The sequence below is a fragment of the Chiloscyllium plagiosum genome, chromosome 1 (genome assembly GCF_004010195.1).
Source record: "Chiloscyllium plagiosum isolate BGI_BamShark_2017 chromosome 1, ASM401019v2, whole genome shotgun sequence".
NCBI classification, from domain to species: Eukaryota; Metazoa; Chordata; class Chondrichthyes; order Orectolobiformes; family Hemiscylliidae; genus Chiloscyllium; species Chiloscyllium plagiosum.
In genome coordinates this window covers 27,851,355-27,871,066 of record NC_057710.1, presented here as the reverse complement: position 1 = coordinate 27,871,066, position 19,712 = coordinate 27,851,355, and the positions used below count along the sequence as shown (strand labels likewise).

The window sequence follows — 19,712 nt, the reverse complement described above, 5'->3', positions numbered from 1 at the left end:
TGTGCGTTATGGCCATAAACCAAATCCAGTTTAAAGGTGTACAGTACTACTTTAAAGACCTTTCTCTTGTCTCATTTTTCCAATTCTGGTTCTAATATTATCAAATGCAAAGAACTTCAAGGTCTGTTTTCTATAAAATGTGCTTCATTTAGATTGAATTTCTGCCCTCTGGTCAAGCTCCAGTTTTGAGTGGGTAGTAGCAATGTACATCAGGGAAAGATGTAAATGACAAACATTTTTCTTGAATTAGAGTAAATTACCTTTCTCATGAGCTGAATGGAATAAACATCGAAGTTTCATTAACTTTGTTTGATCTTTTATGATTCTATTCAGTATCAAATACTTAAGGCTCCGCTCCAAGCAATCCAAAATCTGTTTAAAATTCATAAATTCTCCAGAAGTTGCCTTTATTCAAAAACAATAGTTGTGTAGAAATCAGTTATATCTGAGGATACGAGTAGATGGGAAGGACAGTCTAGTTATCGTAGTGTTATTAACCTCCCTGAAGTATATACTGTGCTTTGATTTCAGCATTGTCTTTCCATTGTATGAATGTAGAATCATAACATTTTACAGAAGTAGGTTGCTTGACCTATAGTATCTGAACCGGCTCCTAAAAGAACTAGCCAGCTAGTTACATTTTTCTACCCTGTCTCCATAGTCCTATAAATTAATCCCTTCCAAATAGATATCCAGCTCACTGTTGAAATTTCCTATGGAATCATACATCCATTTTACTAGGCATCTCATTCTAAATCCTAGTAATTAAATAAAGATGCTTCTCTTCATCTCACTTCTATTGCTCTTTATGACCATCTTGAAATTGTAACCCCAAGTTACTGACAGTAGTCTTTAAAAGTCATTCACAGGACACTGACATCATTTTAGGCCAGCACTAATGACATTGGCCATTGCTGAACCAACCACATTGCTGAATAATGATGTAATTTGAATGCTGAATTCCTTCATTATCTTGAAGTATAAACAGCTGATTTATTCCATCCTAAAGGCATAACTTATGTCACAGCCTTTGTATGTCGTTGAAAATGGGCCACTAGGTATGTCAGGGTTGGTAGAAAATAAATGGACTTTGTTGACTACACTTTGACTTAATTTAAAAATGTACAATTAACCTGTATTCAGAGCTTTGTCATTCTAGTTTTAATATTTATGTAAGAGTATGGTGCAGTGAGACCATTCCTATTATTGTGTTCTGTGCATATGAATAGTTTATCATTTGAGTTGTTTGTTATTCATGATCGGAGAGAAATTGACTGTTTTCACTTTTCCCTAACAGAAGAAAGTCCATGGACACTTGTAAACCGGACTTGCTCAACTAAAGCCGAGACAAACCGCAGTGTGGCTTTTCCTTTTACAACATGCACATTTAACCATAACCTGGCTGACCATGTTGGGTTGCAATGGCAAATCAACACAAATAAAGCCTCTGTTTCCGGCTGGATCAGTGAGTTGAGTCTCAGTGAGAACTCGAGTACACCTTTGGCCCCACCCACAAAACGACATTGCAGGTCTCTTTCGGAGCCTGATGAATTATCCCGGTGCCGATCTCCTTGGAAACCCTGTAGTTCCAAGGTCTGGACTCCTGTGTCAAAGCGGCGGTGTAACAGCGGTGGTAGTGCAACCTTGCAGCGCTGCAACAGCCATGGAAGTGCCACACTGCAGAGGAGCACGAGTATCAATCTGCTCCAACAGACCAGTAAACATGCATTATCACTCAACAACAGTATATTTAATGTCACCAGCTTCAATACTTCACCAGTACCAAGGCCGTCATCTGCCAGCAGTGGATTTGTAGACAGTAGTGAGGGAAGTACATCAAGTGTACGTTGGAACTCTGCAGGTCCATTTGACTTTAACCCAAGACGGCGGCTGTCACTTTCACAGGAACACATTACAGAGACGACAAACCTCTTGCCTTCAGCAAACAGCACTCCCACTTCCACGCCTGAGCTGAGTCGTCGACAGGGTTTGCTGCGATGTCGCTCACAACCTTGTGTGCTGAATGAAAGGAAATGTGGGCTCAAGCGAAGGCGTGAGGAAGATGTTAGGTGGACACGACCCTCTTTGGACTTCCTGAAGATGACACGGGTGAGTTGGATAAAGAATCCTCATGGTTCTGAAAGAATTTAGCAAAAATAATTTTTGCACAGGGACTTTGAAATATTGTAGGGACAACGCATTAATATTCTTGAAGGGCAGTGAAGATGGAAATTTGGGCAGTCAACAGTATGAACACTTCAGTACTTTAGTCCATTTATAAATTGTTAAATGGACTAGTTTAATGTTTGCCTTTTCAGTAGGATCTAGTTTAACAAATTTGCGAAGACTTAAACATTGTGATCTTTCACACTCCCCCCTGCCTCCTTGAATATTTCACGTTTGGTCAAATCTGTTTGAGAAATGTTTTATGTATTTGTATATTGACATTTGATAAAGATTCGAAAAATTTTGAAATTAAGGTAGGAAGATCACTTCAGACGAAGAATGTAAAAACTGTCATGGTGCTTAGATTTTAACTATTCAATCATTTTGGGGTAGCATTATATGGTCCAGAAAATCCTTTTAATGGACCAATGTGAGAGCCATTTAGCTGAAATGCACAACAGCTGTGCAGGGTTGCTTCTAAATTCCCAGGTGTGGTGATTTGCCATACATCCTACTATTCCCTGTCAGATTGAGCAAGAAAATTTCATCTCTGGCAAGGTGATCAGGATGGCTGGATATTGTTTTTACCATTCTTCATGAGACCACGTCCAATCTGGAGATAAGTTGTAGCATAGTCTGAATCGTTCATCGACTGAGCAACTGGGGCCAAATGACAATTGGTTCTTTTCTGTACATCTTACAAAGTGGACAGTTTTGGCATCTTTGAGATTTTCTCTCAAGATTTTTAATGCAACATTTCTGTTTGATCTTAGGAGACCTCATGTTTTTGAAGTGCTGGTAGATGGAGGCCAATTAGTATCTTGAATCCTGTTATTATTTGCATTGTTTAAATTAATTGTACATTAACCCGTTTTGTATGGGCCATATTTAATCACAGTGAACACACTATTCTCCCACTGAGCTGCAGAGAGCTAATGCTAAATTACTTAATATTTGCATGTTAGCTCCTCAGGTTGAGCTTGAGCCTTTTTGGATGTATTTTATACTTTGGGATTCTATTAGCAAACTGACTTCTAGTGGGTAGCTGCAATGGTTTTTGTTCTTGGAAGAATCTTTAGCTTGGCCATTAGATCTACATGTTGCATGTCAAGCTTGCACAAAATTATTTTTATCTTTAGCGAGTTTTGAGGGATTTATAGCTTGAGTTGAGGTTCTGGATGTAGATTTGCTCACTGAGCTGGAAGGTTTGTTTTCAAACATTTCGTCACTGATACCTAGTATGGTCATGAAACATCTGGAAACAAATCTTCCAGCTCAGTGAGCGAACCTATTTTTATCTTTGTCTGTTATCATTCTTGAAGTAGCAACAGAGGTCTTCAACAGTACTAACCACAATTTGTGATTTTTAATAGATACTGCTCAGGTAAGGCAGCTAAAAGCCAGCCCCTAATGCCAAAAATCATTAACTTCAAATAGAATATTTAGGTAATTTGGAACATGGTCTACAAAATGTTAAGTCAGGGCATACTGTAGGGGATGTTACATTTTAATCAGACTTTTGATCTTCCCATCGAGTAGACTGTTCTTAAGTAAAACTGTTTTTCGTTGAATTGTCATTCTATTCATCCAAGCTGTACTGGGCCATTTTAATCTGTACCTGGAGACCAGATCACGACCAAAAGCAAAGAGGAGACTGCTAGAAATCTGAAATAACAAATCTGCAAACCGTTGAGAATAATGGATCAGGCACTATTCATAGAGAAAAGTCAATGGTTTTCATGATGTGATCTTTCATCAGATTGAGATAATATACAAATAAAGGATTTTCTCCAAGTGAAAGAGGGAGGTCTGTTACGATATCAAAGACAGATTAAATGTCAGAGTTGGGTGATGTATGGCAAGAGAAATTGATAATGGGATAAGGAAAGAAACGAATGTTTAGAACGCATGGCAGAACAGCTACCAATGGAAAGTAAAATTCAGTTGAAACCTACAAAGAATAAGGAAACAAAGTTGGACGTGGCAGCAGAGATAAAGTCAGAACTTGAGTTCTGTCAAGTCCAGAATGCTGTAAATGGCCTTTTGGCAAGATTACATGTGTTTCCTTGAGCATGTTTGAGTTTTACTTTCTGATTAGAATACTGTCATTGCCATTTATTCCCTCACTTCATACAGCTTCCCTTTTCCAATTGTTCCCTTGCATTTAAAATATTTCAAATTTCATCTGAAGTGAGTGGTGATAAAGGCCATCAACTTGAAACATGTTATTCCATGTAGATGCTGCTTAACCAGCTGAGTATTTCTCATTTTGATTTTATTTCAGAAGGCTGGCATCTGGTTTACAATGAATTTGAGTATAAATAATTTGTCTTCAAAATATTATCTAATTCAATTTATTAATTCTGTTTAGCTACTTGGTACAATATTGATTCTGGTCAGATTCTGCTACATTGGTCTTTATATTGCTAATAAGTATATACAAAATTGGTATAGCTCAGAGTAACTGCACCAGTTTTCATTATTAATGCTAAAATGGTACTTGAACTGTGAGAGCAAGATGTAACAGCAACAACAGTCAGCTTGCCCAACTTGAAAATGCAATAATTAAGTAAAACTAATAACTACTACCTTTACTCAATTATCCTCACTCCAAAGATTTTAATAAAGTACTTCAAGGCTGAGGAGAACAGGAAATGCATACAATCGTAACGTTTGGGATCATTCTACGTCATTTCAAGCTTCGTAATGGATACATTTCAAGTTAGAGGTATGCATATGCTGGAGGAACATGGAAGCAGCTCACCAAGACTTGGTTTCCAACTGGCTGACCGCCAGAATATCTTGGCTAGATATTGAACAAAGATAAAGCTTGCTGTTGGTGTTCAAAGAGCAGCTGCTTTGCATTGCGCCTCTTTAATTTTACTTTGGAGAAGAGGTTTCCGTTTCCAGAAGCCACAGTCAAGCAGCTACAAAGGATGTAATTGGTATGAAAAGACCAGTTTGATGGCAGGCCATTGATTTTGAAGGGGGAGGGAACTATCTTCTGGTAAGGATTAGTCATCTTATCCTTTTGTTTTATATTCTGTTTCCATCCTCCAAGTACACATTTTTTTTAAACTAGTGAATCTCTGCGAATCTTAGTGGTGTTGCCTCCACAGTAACTGGGAACAGCGCACACTATGATTCCAACACTATCCTAATCTGCCAGCACAGTTGGGCATGTGTGTATGCACAAGTACACATGTTTTTGTTCATTGATAGGAAGAAACCATGACTGGCTAGGTTAGCATTTATTGCTCATCCATAAGAGTCAACCACATTTCTGTGTTTCTGGAGTCACATGTAGGCCAACCAGGTAAGGATAGTAATTTAGGGGTTCATAAAGGAAGTTAGCGAACCAAATGGGATTTTCCAACAAGCGACAATGGCTTTGTCAACTTAGACATTAAATTTTAATTCCAGATTTTTCTTGATATAATATTCATCCATCTGCTGTGGGAGGATTTGAACCCAGCTCCCCAGAGCATTTGGATTAACAATCCAACAATAATACCACTAGGCCAGCACCTCCCCAAAGGCTCCCAGGATTTCTGAAATGAAGTTGTGAAATAAAACTTTTTTCTGTTGTAAATGATAGTTTGGATTTTCAAAAGCTTTGGGACATTGCTTTTAAAAAGAAAAGCTTTTTGTCTTGCATCCAAGACAATTTGTAACAATAGCAATTCCAGCGGAAAACCAACAATACTGCATTAGAAGAAACTAATTGACAAACGGACTCTGATTTAGTGTACAACATTAAAAGTGATCCTGCAATTGAATAACTGGATAATACTGTGTGAAGAATTATGCTCGTAGCCAATTTAGGATCCTAAATTAGGCTTGAGGGTGATGTACCTGAGTGTACTGAATACATTGGGCCCTGTCTCATACCGAAAAGAGCATATGTATAATACACCTGTTGATAGCCAGCGCAGTCAGGGCAGTGCCCTAACCATTCAAAGCAAAGCTGGTGGTTAACTGTCAATTGGCGCATTCTCCATGGCAACAACATTACCCATCAGATCCCTACTGTCATGTTGGTTTTCCCCTTGAATTAGTATTTTTGTTATCCTGATTTACTTTTTTCCCCAGCAATGAAGGTGAAGTCGCCACAGTCCTACTGACCACAGGGCTGTGCTTTCATTGGAGAGGCAACTGGTGGTACTTTCAGCAGCACTTGTGTGCTGAACAACAGTTTGCGATATAGGATTTTATTTTTAGATGTTACAAATTTGATATTGCACTTTAGAATGTGAGGACAGCAAGAAGGACATAATTAAATAAAAGCTGTTTTTTTTTAAAACTAAATCTGTTTTGAAGATAACAGCAAGGTTGTATTAATTTCCTGTTCCAAGTTCACTTGGGTAATGGTGATGAGCATTAACCTTGAACTACAGTCCTTGTGATGTCAGTGGTTTATAATAATAATGCCAGGGTATCAACATGTTAGTATCACACTAGCATTGCAGTTCTTTGTCTTTCCATAGAAAAGCTTTCAGGGGAGGAAGGTTCTAGTGCATTAAACTTGATGAATCGTTACAAGTATCCTATAAAGTCATACATGTTACGCCAATCATAGTAGTATTAATTTGATATCAAAGCCAGGGTAAAGATAAGGATTAGTTGAGTCTGTTCTGTTCTTGTATTATTGAATTGATTGAATGTTGTTCTGCTGATCCTATTGCATTGAGGGTTGAATATTTCCTTTTACCAGGACCTTGTAAATGGAGGCCTTAGGACGTCAGGAGGTCATATACTAATCCAAAGTGCGAAATGACCAGCTGTTGTAGCTGTTCTGATACTATGTTATATTTAAGCTTCTGGTAAATGATGACGAGTGTATTGGTGGTTGATGGGGCATTGGGAGGGAAAGGGTGTTGAGGTGGTGCTATAAAAGATTAGGTAGTAATGGCTGGGTGTTCAGATTCACATTGCCTGTAATTTATCTTGTAGTTGACTATACTTGCATTTTATCACTGTACTTATTCTGGGGCTCCTCCCTTTGTGAACTATAGTGATGTTCATAAATCCTTTTAGTTGCCTGCTTATCCTACAACCATTCATTAGATATTTTGGGTTTGGGGAGCTGCGTATGGATTTGGCTGTGGAACTAGTGAACAGTTGTTAGTCTGCTTGCTTTTGTTCAGTATGCAGATTACCCTTTACAGTAATTTATGAAGTTGATGCATTTTCTATTTTAGCAGGTATCCAAGTATTAAGATTTGCCTGCTGTCCATATGCAATAAAACAATGAAATGTCATTTAAAAAGTGTTGAGTTCTACCTTGGTGATCTAGGCATTGTCAACATCCTAAAGAGATTCTGATGGATGATGGTAAGAGCGATGAAATCTTACAGCCTATGCAATGGCCAGTTAATGCATGGAATCCTGTTGTTCTGCCACCATTTTGCTACAATCTTGATAGCAACAGTGGACTGAAGGACTCAGCTGTTTGGGTGGCTTGTTTTCATGAACTGTTGAGTGTTTTGCAAACTGAAGACTTTATCAAAAATCTCAATTTACCTGAAATAATATTTGCTAAATGTTGGGGAGAAGAAATAGATGATGTAATCTCACTTTAGAAATTTTCTGCACCTTATTAAAGTTTCTGAAAATAACTGGCACATTGAATGTGTTTGACCTGGCATTTGGCAATTGTTTTTACTCAGCTGTTGATGGCTTTTGTATTTTAGGTAAGTCTAACATTGTTCTTGGCACATTCTTTAGCATCTCTGTTCTTGGCACATTCTTTAGCATCTCTCTGTGGTACATATTCTGGCCTGAGCAAGGTGAAGCAAATGATGTGCCAGATTTGTTATGTAATTTGTTTCATGGCCCACAGTGTCTCATGGTTGCTGATTTGTTGGCTACATGAATTGTTATTAGTCTGTTCCACAGCTCAATTTTGTCACAGTGCAGTGGAGATGATACCTTGGGAGACTAAGTTGAAAGCATTTGAAAATGGGTATGGAGACCGTGGTATGCCATGAGCCCACTGTTTGCAATACACAAACGATGCTATCCTTGTGGGGTGAGCTCTCTTCATTTATTTCCTTGCAGTGTTTAGTTAAGCAGTGGCTGAATGTATTAATAGCATACAATGTTGCTGGCTAGCACCACTTATAGCTAGTCTGCACGGCTTGAAAGATAGCTGTATTGTGGCTGCAGCAGGTGATGGTTGGTGGTAGTGATTAGAAAGTGAATCTGTCCTGGGAAATAACACCAAAACTGGTTTCAAGGCACTGTACTGAAGGCCTTGGTGGAATAGAGGTCTCCTTTATCCCTGGAAAAGCCAGGGTTCTCCAGAGAGGTATGCTTGGAACATAGTGGTAGCAGGTAACTCTGGAGGTCAATTTCAGGGTCAAGTTTTGAGTGTAATATGTTTAGATAGTTTTGTAGTGGGTCATGGTGAATTAGGAGAAAGTGAGGTCTGCAGATGCTGGAGATCAAAGTTGAAACTTTATTGCTGGAACAGCACAGCAGGTCAGGCAGCATCCAGGGAACAGGAGATTCGACGTTTCGGGCACAGGCCCTTCTTCAGGAATTAATGGTGAATTAATACATCTAAAAATGAATCAAGCCACTGCTTGATTGACCACAACCCGTTACTCACATTCATAAGCTTCACCTCCACATTTTTCACTGCAAATGCTTCAAATTGCACAACACTCACCGCCCACCTCCCCATCTTGCAGAACAGGGTGGCACTCAACCAGTGAGGCCTGCTGCATGTGTTTACTCCCAAAGCGATTATAGCAGTATTCTTAGTGGTCACCTCTATAGCCAGTGGGGGCTTAAAGCTATCGAAGATGATGCAGGCCTTGTCTGAAATCCTCGTCCACCTCCAGACACCCAATCTCCCTTTTAATCGTGCACCTCATTATTTACGAGCTGCAGATTGTATAAACGTGTTCCCCACCTCGCCCCCCCCCCCCCCCCCCCCCCCATAAAAAAGCCCTGTTCCCCCCCCCCAGAAAAAAGCCCTGTTTTGTATGCAGTACGGTTCCATCAGGGGTTTTGTGTGTAATTTCTTCAAGCATTGCCGCCACATTGCAGTCATGGCAGTTAGTGACCGGTGGAATGTAAATGGGGAACTGGAATTATTACTGGTAACTTAATTGGGTTGGTTAATTGTGTACAATGTAGCCAGAAAGAGTCTGCTTCTGAACGCTCAAGTGCTGTTTATAATAGACACCAAAATTGAACAAGGCTATGCAGGTTACAATGGACATAATGAATCTGTGTGCTTGTTTTGCAGAGCTCCTCCAGAATCATGCAAACAGTGAACGTGTTCCACAACATGTGATATAATAGCATAGCTTTCATTCTGTGATTGTGCGCATGCAGTGTATATCCATGTGTCTGTGCACGGAGTCAAAATCAATACCAGCAATTGCCAACAAAGTTGCTGTTTCACAAGCTTACATTGTTCCAGAGTGGCTTAATGCAAAATGCTGAGGGAAGAGGTCACTTTAGGATTGAAGTGGCGATTTAGGTAGTAGGAAGTTCAGTCAATGCTTCAGAATTGAATGAGTACCTTGAAATGTATTGATTCCTGCTGAGGCAAATGTCTCCCCTTTTTTCCTGTAGCAATTTGTTCTGTGTAACTCTATGCATACTTCAAATAATTCTTGTTTCAAGGGAAATGACTGAATGTCACTGGGTTGCACAGAAGCTTTAAAAAAACAATATGATCCTTCACCTGCTGTATCACTCCCAAACCGAAGCAGTGAAGACTTGGGTAGTCATACAGCATGAAAACAGACCCTTTGGTCCAACCAGTTCACGCTGACCATCTTCCTAAACTAAACTAGTCCTCGGTTAAAAATCTCTCAACACCAGGTTATAGTCCAACAGGTTTATTTGGAAGCACTAGCTTTCGGAGTGGTTGTCATCAGAATCTTATCTGCCTGTGCTTGGCCCATATCCTTCCAAACCTTTCCTATTCATGTACCTAACCAAATGTCTTCCAAGCGTTGGAACTATACCTGCATCCACCACTTCCTCTGGCAGCTCATTCCACATACAAACCATTCTCTGTATAAAATAAAAAGTTGGCCGTCACACTTTTTTTTTCAGCCTTTATCCTCTCACCTTAAATATACCCCCTAGTTTTGAATATCACCCACCCGAGGGGGGAAAGAGACTTTTGTCATCTATCTTATTGAGCCCCTCATGATTTTATAAACCTTAAGGTCACCCTTCAACCACCTCCACTCCAGTGGAAAAAAAGTCCCAGTCTTTCAGTCTATTTTCATATGTCAAACCCTTCATTCCCAGTAATTGTGGTAAATGTATACTGAATCCACGTCAGTTTAGTAATACCCCTCCCACAACAGGGCAACCAGAACTCCACACTGTACTCCAGAAGAGGCATCGTAGGATGGAAGCAGCAGCTAGAAGAAATCAATCAGTGATTAATCTGAAAAAGAATCCCTTTTAATTTGTGCTTGATGTACACTCAGCAGCCAAAAACAAAATAAGCACAACTGATCTAATTTTCTCACCTTTTTGTCTTCAAGGGCCATGCAATAGTCAATTGTCATCTGGAGTCTGGCAAACAGCGAGCTGTCTGCAGAATGTCAGTTCAGGTTCTTTTTTTATTGTGATGCATTGATTTGGTATAAATTCTAGAGTATACAATTCTGATATTCCATGAAGTGTAGCAGTGATGTCTACATTTGAAACAGAATTGGCTGTAATTCCTTTACATTAATAACTTTTATGTTGCTCAAATGCCCAGTTGTGGAAGTGAATAGCAAGTTGAAATAGCCAGTGTTTAAATGTTAGTGCATATTTGGATCATAGGTTAATAAATACAGCAACATTTTAAAGTTGGTTTTCTTTAAGGCTACCTCTGCATGCTATTCTGGAATTTGTAGAGGACCCATGAGGGAATATGATGATGCCATTGAATAACCATTTTCAGCAATGAATTTTGTGCTCCCAAGAAGCTTGCCAATTATGCTCTATTTGGAGGAGAGACTTATTGACCAGAGTCTGAACATTTTAATTACTTTTGATTACCCTTTATTCGAGTCATACATAAGGTAATGACTGTCTTAATCTTCAATATTTCCAGGACAATATCAGTATGCTCTTGTGCATTTTTCTGCCCTTTGTGATTTATACCAGTTTATGGCTGTGCAATGGCCTTTAGTTGTGCGTGTGCGCGCGCACGCACAGGCACGCACCACATAACTAGCCTGGCTTTCTTGCCACCTTGCCAGTGTGTTGAAATGCCAGCTGAGTAGCTTTACCTTGTATGGTTGGCAAAAGCAATAACTGTTTGTACATATGTTTGTCCTTGATGTAAGTTGGTTGGTTTTCCCAGTAATTAGCACAAACATGCAACCTGAAGTGATCCTGAACAGGCCATACAGAAGTTGACAATTTGATGTTACTATGTGAATGGTTATTTACCTGATTGTGATAAGTGGGTGGTGGAATAGTTTTTCTATGCCTGTTGTGGATTGCCTGAAACAGAATAAATCTTAATTTTTTTTCTGGGCAGTTTTCATGTAAAGTGTTGCATCTTTTCAGTAGCTGAAGATCGAATTGAGTTCGTGGTGAGATGGTGGCTTTGTGGTAATGCCAGCGTATCAACTTGTTAGTGTCCCAACGGCATTGCAATTATTTTTCTCATCACAAGGCTGTCTAATTCAGTAGGGGGTACTGCAGATGCTGGAGATTAGAGTGGTGCTGGAAAAGCACAGCAGGTCTGGCAGCATCCGAGAAGCAGGCAAATCGACGTTTTGGGCAGGAGCCCTTCATCAGGAATGAGGCTGGGAACCGAGGGGATGGAGCCGGGGAGAAATTAGCTGAAAGTGCAATAAGTGGATAGAGATGGAGGTAAAGGTGAGAGAGGAGTGTGGGGTGGATAAGTGCAAAGGAAGATGGGCAGGTCATGAGGATGGTGCTGAGCTGGAAGGTTGGAACTGGGGTAAAGTGGGGTGGTGGGGGGGGAAGAATGAGGAAACTGGTGAAATCCACATTGATGTCCTGAGGTGGAAGATGAGGCGTTCTTCCTTCAGGCATCGGGTGATGGAGTGACTGTGGAGGAGGCCCAGGACCTGCATGTCCTCAGCCTCATCCTCTCAGCTACCTTCTCCCCAGCCCCACTGCCTTCCATTTATCTCTCCACCCACGAGGCTCCAAGCCTCATTCCTGATGAAGGGCTTTTGCCCGAAATGTCGACTCCCCTGCTTCTCAGATGCTGTCTGACCTTTTTTTTAAGATTAGATTTAGTGTGGAAACAGGCCCTTCGGCCCAACAAGTCCACACTGACCTGCCGAAGCATAACCCACCCAGACCCATTCCCCTACATTTACCCCTTCACCTAACACTACGGGCAATTGTGGTGTAAAATTATGTCCCAATACATGTGTGAATCATAATGTAACACATGTATTGGGCCGTCCCGTGTGAATCTTATTACACACCTCCCCGTGTGAATCTTCTTATCTGTATGTAACCAGAATGGAATGTGTTTTTTAGCCTTGCTCTGCTGATTCACGTGGTAAGTATTTTATATTCTAATTTACCTTCCCGGCTACTGCCGGCATGTGATTTCTTGACTCCCACTGCTGTTTCCATGCATCTTCAGCCCTTGTCCGTTTGTTCTGTGTCAGACTACTCTCCTACGAACCTGACCTTGAGAATTTTTTAAAACAGCAATTTAGCATTGTGCTTTTCCAGCACCACTCTAATCTTGTCTTTAATCCACAAGCCCTGGCTGATCTGGGGGTTTGGGTTCAAATTCTAAAATGATATGAATTCAGTTTAAAAACAAACTGAATTGAAGGTTAGTCTCTGCAGTGGTGAGCTTTAAACTATCATTAGGTTTGGGTTCATAACTGGCAAGGAGCATTTACATTTAGTGAGAATCTGACCATCAGCCCCTTGACATTTAGTGACATTCGCATTACGAGCTCCTCCTATCTGTGTTCTGGGTGTTACTGTTGACCAGAAATTGATCGGAACTATCCATATGAAGACTTACCTACTTCACAGGATGTGGATGTTGCTGGCCAGACCAGTACTTATTGCCCATCCCTAATTGCCCGGACGGAAGTTAAGTGACAACAACATTGCTGTTGGTCTGAAGTACATGTGGGCCAGATCAAGTAGGCATGACAGATTTTCTTCCCTGAAGAACATTGGCTTTTTCCCATAATTGGCAACAGTTTCATGGTCATCATTAGAGCCTTCATGTCAGATTCAAAGAGCAGGTCAGAGGCTAGGAATCCTACAGTGAATAACTCAGAACCAGTCTCCCTAAAACCTGTCCATCTGTAAATACAAGTCATACATGTAAAGGAGTACTCGCCACCTATCTTGGATATGTCACTCCAACATTGTTTAAGAGCTTGACACCATCCAGGCCAGAGCAGCCCACTTAATCAGAACAACACCCACAAGCATTCACTCCCTGCTTCAAATTGATAAATTCCGCCCTGTTGAGTGACACCCACATCCCATGAATGAACGAAGGAAAATCTGCCACATCGCTCCACCTGGGCCCACGTGACTTCAGATCTCCACAGCAATGTTATTGACTCCTCACTGTTTTCAAGGCAACAAAAGTTGCCATTTCCAGTGGACATCTGCAACCAATGAACTACCACAAACATCAGGTGGAGACTGTTCGACCAATGTTGGGTGAGAGCAGGAGAAGTAATCCAGAATTCAGGAAGCCACTGACTATTGGGATGATTGATGAAAGCAAAAAGATATTTGCAGTCAACCCCCAGAGTAAATAAAATAGTTTGATACAATGTTATATTATGAGTGCTTAGGTGCTACTTGGAAATACTTGTAATGATGTTTTGCAGGATTATTACCCGGCCTTCCCCACATTTTTCTTAGCATTTCGGTAATTGTTTCTGAAAATTTACCTTGCCTTTTAAAATGAGCTGTGTAGTACTGATATGCTTTTAATGCACCAAACTTTTTTGAATGAATTCCTACCCCTTTTTAAGGGAACTTTTCAGCTAAATATTTCAAACCTGCTTCATTAAAGAGCCAAAGCAAACAAACTGAAGTGTAAAATCCACTAACAGCAGTGGAAGAGCGGAAGAATTTTGAGTATCCATTGACGATGCACTGAACAGAATTAAGAACCTAATCTGTAGTTAATGAATGTTGACCCTTGAATTCAGTTGAGGTCGTTTTGCTTTCCATCCTACACCATCTTGGTCTTACTCTGCCTGGAATTCTGCATTCAATTGTGGATACCAGTTCTCAAGTAAGATCATTTGAAGGATAGAGTGCAGATTTCCCATGTCTATATTTGAGAACTAACTAGTAATGTTTTTGTGAATTAAAATGTTTTTCTCTGATAAGGGAATCCAAAACACCGGCAATAAAATTCAAAAGGGATATGTTTAGTTGAAATATGGATTTGTCTTAATGTTCTTGGTTTTGAACATTCCATTTCACCAAGATTGATAACTTTGAGCACCAAGCAAGTGAAATTCAAGTAGTGATTACTCAAATTGAATGACAATTCTAGCAGGGCTGAATAGTCCACTCCAATTTCCTGTGTTGAAACAGAAGTGGCAATTGAAGTAGTAGGATGGCAGAGAGAAGGTGCCTGTCATGAAATGGTATAATATAACAAGATGACTAACAATGGAGGAGGAAGACCGGAAAAACAAAACTCAAATTCAGTTTTATTCTGAAGTCCACCACGTTTGTGTGCATGGAATCAAGCTGTTCGGAAACACCATTTCACCTTCAGCAGCAAGGCTGTTGAATTCCAAGAATGTTTCTTCCATAGCTATCTTTCCCTTTTGGCTTGCCTTTTAAGTGATCATTAATAAACTTAAGCACATGGATGGTATGATTTTAAACTAAGCATGTGTTCCAACTCCACCCCTCACCACCACCACTACTAAAAAGTTGGGAGGTGAGGATGGACATTCCTACTTTCAATCATGAGAAGATAAATTATCCTGTTAAATTGGAAATTTCCAAATAAATGTGCAGCCTTGGTGGAGAGAGTTTTAATAGACTTAACCATATGGAATACATTGAAGACACGTGCAAGTCTTGGAGCAGACTTAAGATCTGTCAATTGAAGTCTGATCTCTGAATTTGACTTGGTTTAAGTAATTAATCAAATCAGTAAGTAAAGCATTTAAAACTTATTTGGGTTGTAATTTTTCCACGTTAAAAGTATTATGATAGCACATGCGGTGTGCTGTTGTAACTTTTTTTAATTCATTGCCTAGTTTCTGTTGGTGCAAGAACTCTTAGTAAATTATAAATTTTGGCTTGCTGCAGTGTGCATTTTTTCCAGCAAATTACAGACCTGGAGACAATGTCTTTTCAAACATCTAATGCATTAATGGTAATTAATCTTTACTTGACTATTTTAGCCCCATTCTACTTTTTTTGTCTGATACAGAATTCTTGTGTTGATGTTTTGAAGAATATTTGGAATGATTACATTTTGTTTAATCTAGGGCCTAATTGACACACTCGTGGTTGAATGTAACACTCCTTTGGTTTTGATCTGGTACTTGCAGTTGCCTGTGTGGGTTGATCGCATTTTGGTTCTGAATCTTTTTCCTATGAAAATTGAAAACATATTAATTTCATTCCTATTTCCTGAGTGAGCTAATTTTATTCTAATCAATAAATTCTTGTACTGTATAAAGATTGTCTCTACAGTTAATGAAATGTGGTTTGCTTTTAGTTTGGGGATTGAGAGTTGGCAGATTTTGGATTTTTTTTGATCTGTATCTAAATTGATGAAAAAGTGAAATATGCAATCCACGTCTGCCAATATGGTGGTTAGTAATCTAAATTTACTAACCAAAAGCCATTTGCTAGCCCTTTACCAAGGATGTGAGGAATGGGAGGCAATGATAAAGTAATTGGACTAGTAATGCGGGTTTTCAAACTTAATGTCTTTGTTGGGACATAGGTTTGAATTCAAAGCAATGGATGATAAAATTTGAATTCAATTTAAAAAAAACTGGCATTCAAAGCTTGTCCAATGATAATCATGTAACCATTGTCAATTGTCATAAAAAGCCCATCTGGTTCTTTATTGAGCAAAATATGTTTTCCTTAACTGGTCTGGTCTACACGTGACTCCAAATCCATCGCAGCCTGTTCAATTCTGAAGTGGCCCAGTAAGCCCCACTGTTCAAGGACAATGAAAGATGGGCAATATATGCCAGGAATGCCCATACCGCTGCAATTGTTTTTAATGAACAACTACAGGTCATTTTGCTATAAATTACATTTCGTCAATGTGAATTTGCTGTAACACGATTAATGAATTGGTCGCTGTTTCTAAAGTGCAAACTTTTAAAATGTGTGTTGGCTGTAATGCCATTACATCGTCAATACTTTAAGCGCTATTTCTATAGTATGATTTTTCTATAATCGGGGATTGCACAAGAAAGCAGCGAACGTGTTGTAGAATAACTGTACAGGTTTTGGAGAGCTGACTCCATACTAACTTTGCCATTTTTATGCATCTCTTCCTTTCCTGTAGTCATACATTTCAATCTTACTAAGTCAACCACGTTTGTTTCATAAAGTGACTATCTTCAACAGCCCTATTAATGCCGTGCTGCTCCAATTTTCACCACTGGTTGCACTAAATTTCGAGTTCAACTTCATGTTATTTTAAAGGCATTTGGATTATGTACCATAAAAGAACAATAGGACAACCCAGTCATATTGTTAAAACATGAATACATAAGTTTAGTAATTCAACACAAGCAGAGCATCGATTTCAAAATGCCATGTTCCTTTTCACCAGTACTTAAATATGACTGTATGCAAGATTTGGTAAGTGGTTATGAAAAGCTTACAACATCTCTCTCCTCGTTACTTGGTTTATGAAATATTGGTGTTGTACAGTTTTCACACCATTTTATCTGTGATAGTAAATGGATTAAGGTGTATATTAGGTCCGGCTTAAAGCAAGAAATGTAATCACATTATTTCATAGAATATCTTGACCATTTTGACAATTTTTTAATAGTGTAATTTTGATTGCAGTTGCTCAAATTTTCAATGTATCAAACTACAGAATACTTTTGCATGTGATGCATGACAGGACCATTTATGAATGTGGGGCACTTTCCATTAGTGTATTAGTACTGCTGTAGGTATAGATAAGAGATTTTCAAAATTCACGTGTTGTGGACTTTGGCTGGACTCTCATTTATTGCCCATCCTTAACTGCCCATGAGAAGATGGTGGTTAGGTGTCACCTTGAATCACTATGGTCCATATTGGTGTAGGTTCACCCACAATATCATTACGGAGGGTGTTCCAGGATCTTGTCCCAGTAGCAGTGAGGATGTGATATATACCCAAGTAAACATAGTAATTGTTGGGAGCTTGCAGGTGGTGATATTCCCATTTATCTACTGTCCATGTGCGTGATGGCGCTAAGGAACCTTGGAAAATTTCTGCATTGAAGATTGTACACATAACCAAACACTGCTGCTACTGATCATGAGTGTTTGTACATATGGTGCCAACCAAGCAGAATGTGGTGTTAAGCTCCTTTAGAGTTGGAGTAACACAATGACAACCTCTGGAGACTGTAAACCTTCCTAAAGTGGAGCGGGTATGCAGCTGCAGGCTTAATTTGCTGGGCAACTAAAACGAAATTGAAGCAGACGTGTTGGAAAACAAAAGTTCCTGTACACACCATGGGTAACAGGAGTTTGGTGTTGCTGACATCATAGTCGGAAAGTGTGGTGCTGGAAAAGCACAGTAAGTCAGGCCCCATCCGAGGAGCAGGAGAGTCGATGTTTCGGGCCTAAGGCCTCCTTCATGCTATAACATCATGGTGAGTTGTTGCAGTGCACCTTGTTTTAGTACACACTGCTGCCAGCATACCTCAGTGGGGAAGATGGGGAGCCAATTAAGCATGGTTCTTTGTCCTCAGTGGTGTGGAACTGCCCAAGTGTTGGCATTGCATCCATCTAGACAAGTGATGAGCATTCCATCGCACTGCTGATTTGTGCCTTGTAGCTGGTGGGCAGGCTTTTGGAGCACTGGGTGAGTTACATGCTGAAGCGTTCAGTCCTTGACCCGCTCATGTAGCCACAGTACGCTCATGGCTGGTTCAGTTTCTGGTCAATGTTAACTATGTTGATGGGGATTCAGTGGTGATAATGTCAAGAAACAATTATTAGAATCTGTCTTGTTGGAAATGGTCTTTGCCTATCTCAAATTATCAGCCAGATCTTGAATGTTGTCCATATCATGCTGCATTGTGACGTAGATTGCTGATATATATCTGGAGTGGCTCATGGTGCTGAGCATTATGCAATCATCAGTGAGCATACCCATTTCCAACCTTGTAATGGAGAGAAAATCTTGAAACAACTGAATGTTGGATCTTGGGTACTTTGGAGGACTAGATGATTGACCTCCAACAAATATCTGTCTTATATTAATGATTTCCAGTGTGGAGAGACACCCTTTGAACACGCTTTCACGGTCTGTACTCGTACAGAAAATCAAGATCCAGCCTTCTGCTCCATGGGAGGTTGCTCTCCTCCCTGAGCTCGTCTTAGGACACCTTCATGACGGTGTGACAGGTGTCCCGCCTCATTTAAGCTCGCCTTGGGACACCTTCGTTACGGTGTGACAGGTGTCCCGCCTCATTCATTCCCCACCTGCCACTGTCCCCGGAGCGGGTCGACCAGAAGCGAGAGCCCCTCCGGGTTCGCCTCCCCGTCTCACCGGGTTAATGAATAAATGATAAGAGTAATGGTATTTCACTGTCGGCCGAAGCCTCCCATTTATTCTACACCTCTTATGTCTATTCACAGTGACAGACTAGAGTCAAGTTCGACAGGGTCTTCTATCCCCCCTAGTCCAGGAACTCCCCACATACGTTCGAGACACCACCCACGCCCTCCATCTCCTCCAAGACTTCCGTTTCCCCGGCCCCCAACGCCTCATCTTCACCATGGATATCCAATCCCTCTACACCTCCATCCGCCATGACCAGGGCCTCCAAGCCCTCCGTTTTTTCCTCTCCAGACATTCCCAACAGTACCCCTCCACCGACACTCTCATTCGTTTGGCCGAACTGGTCCTCACCCTTAACAATTTCTCCTTTGAATCCTCCCACTTCCTCCAGACCAAAGGGGTAGCCATGGGCACACGTAAGGGCCCCAGCTATGCCTGTCTCTTTGTTGGCTACATAGAACAGTTGATCTTCCGTAATTACACCAGCACCACTCCCCACCTCTTCCTCCGCTACATTGATGACTGCATTGGCGCCACCTCGTGCTCCCGCGAGGAGGTTGAGCAATTCATCAACTTCACCAACACATTCCACCCTGACCTTAAATTTACCTGGACCATCTCCGACACCTGGCTCCCCTTCCTGGACCTCTCCATCTCCATCAGTGACGACCGACTTGACACTGACATCTTCTACAAACCCACCAACTCCCACAGCTACCTGGATTACACACCTCTTCCCACCCTACCTCTTGCAAAAATGCCATCCCGTATTCCCAATTCCTCCGCCTCATCTGCTCCCAGGAGGA

At 40.5% G+C, this 19,712-nt stretch overlaps 1 protein-coding gene across 7 annotated transcripts in view; it reads left to right on the top strand.

Moving 5' to 3' along the window:
• The window catches only part of LOC122559200 (protein FAM53A-like), a 103,412-nt gene that overhangs the window by 43,911 nt on the left and 39,789 nt on the right, over nucleotides 1–19,712 (top strand). For all 7 annotated transcript variants that reach the window (XM_043708606.1, XM_043709064.1, XM_043708824.1 and 4 more), the window contains one exon: nucleotides 1,298–2,109. In XM_043708606.1, coding sequence (XP_043564541.1) covers nucleotides 1,298–2,109 — 812 coding nt within the window. The remainder of the gene's footprint in view (nucleotides 1–1,297; nucleotides 2,110–19,712) is intronic.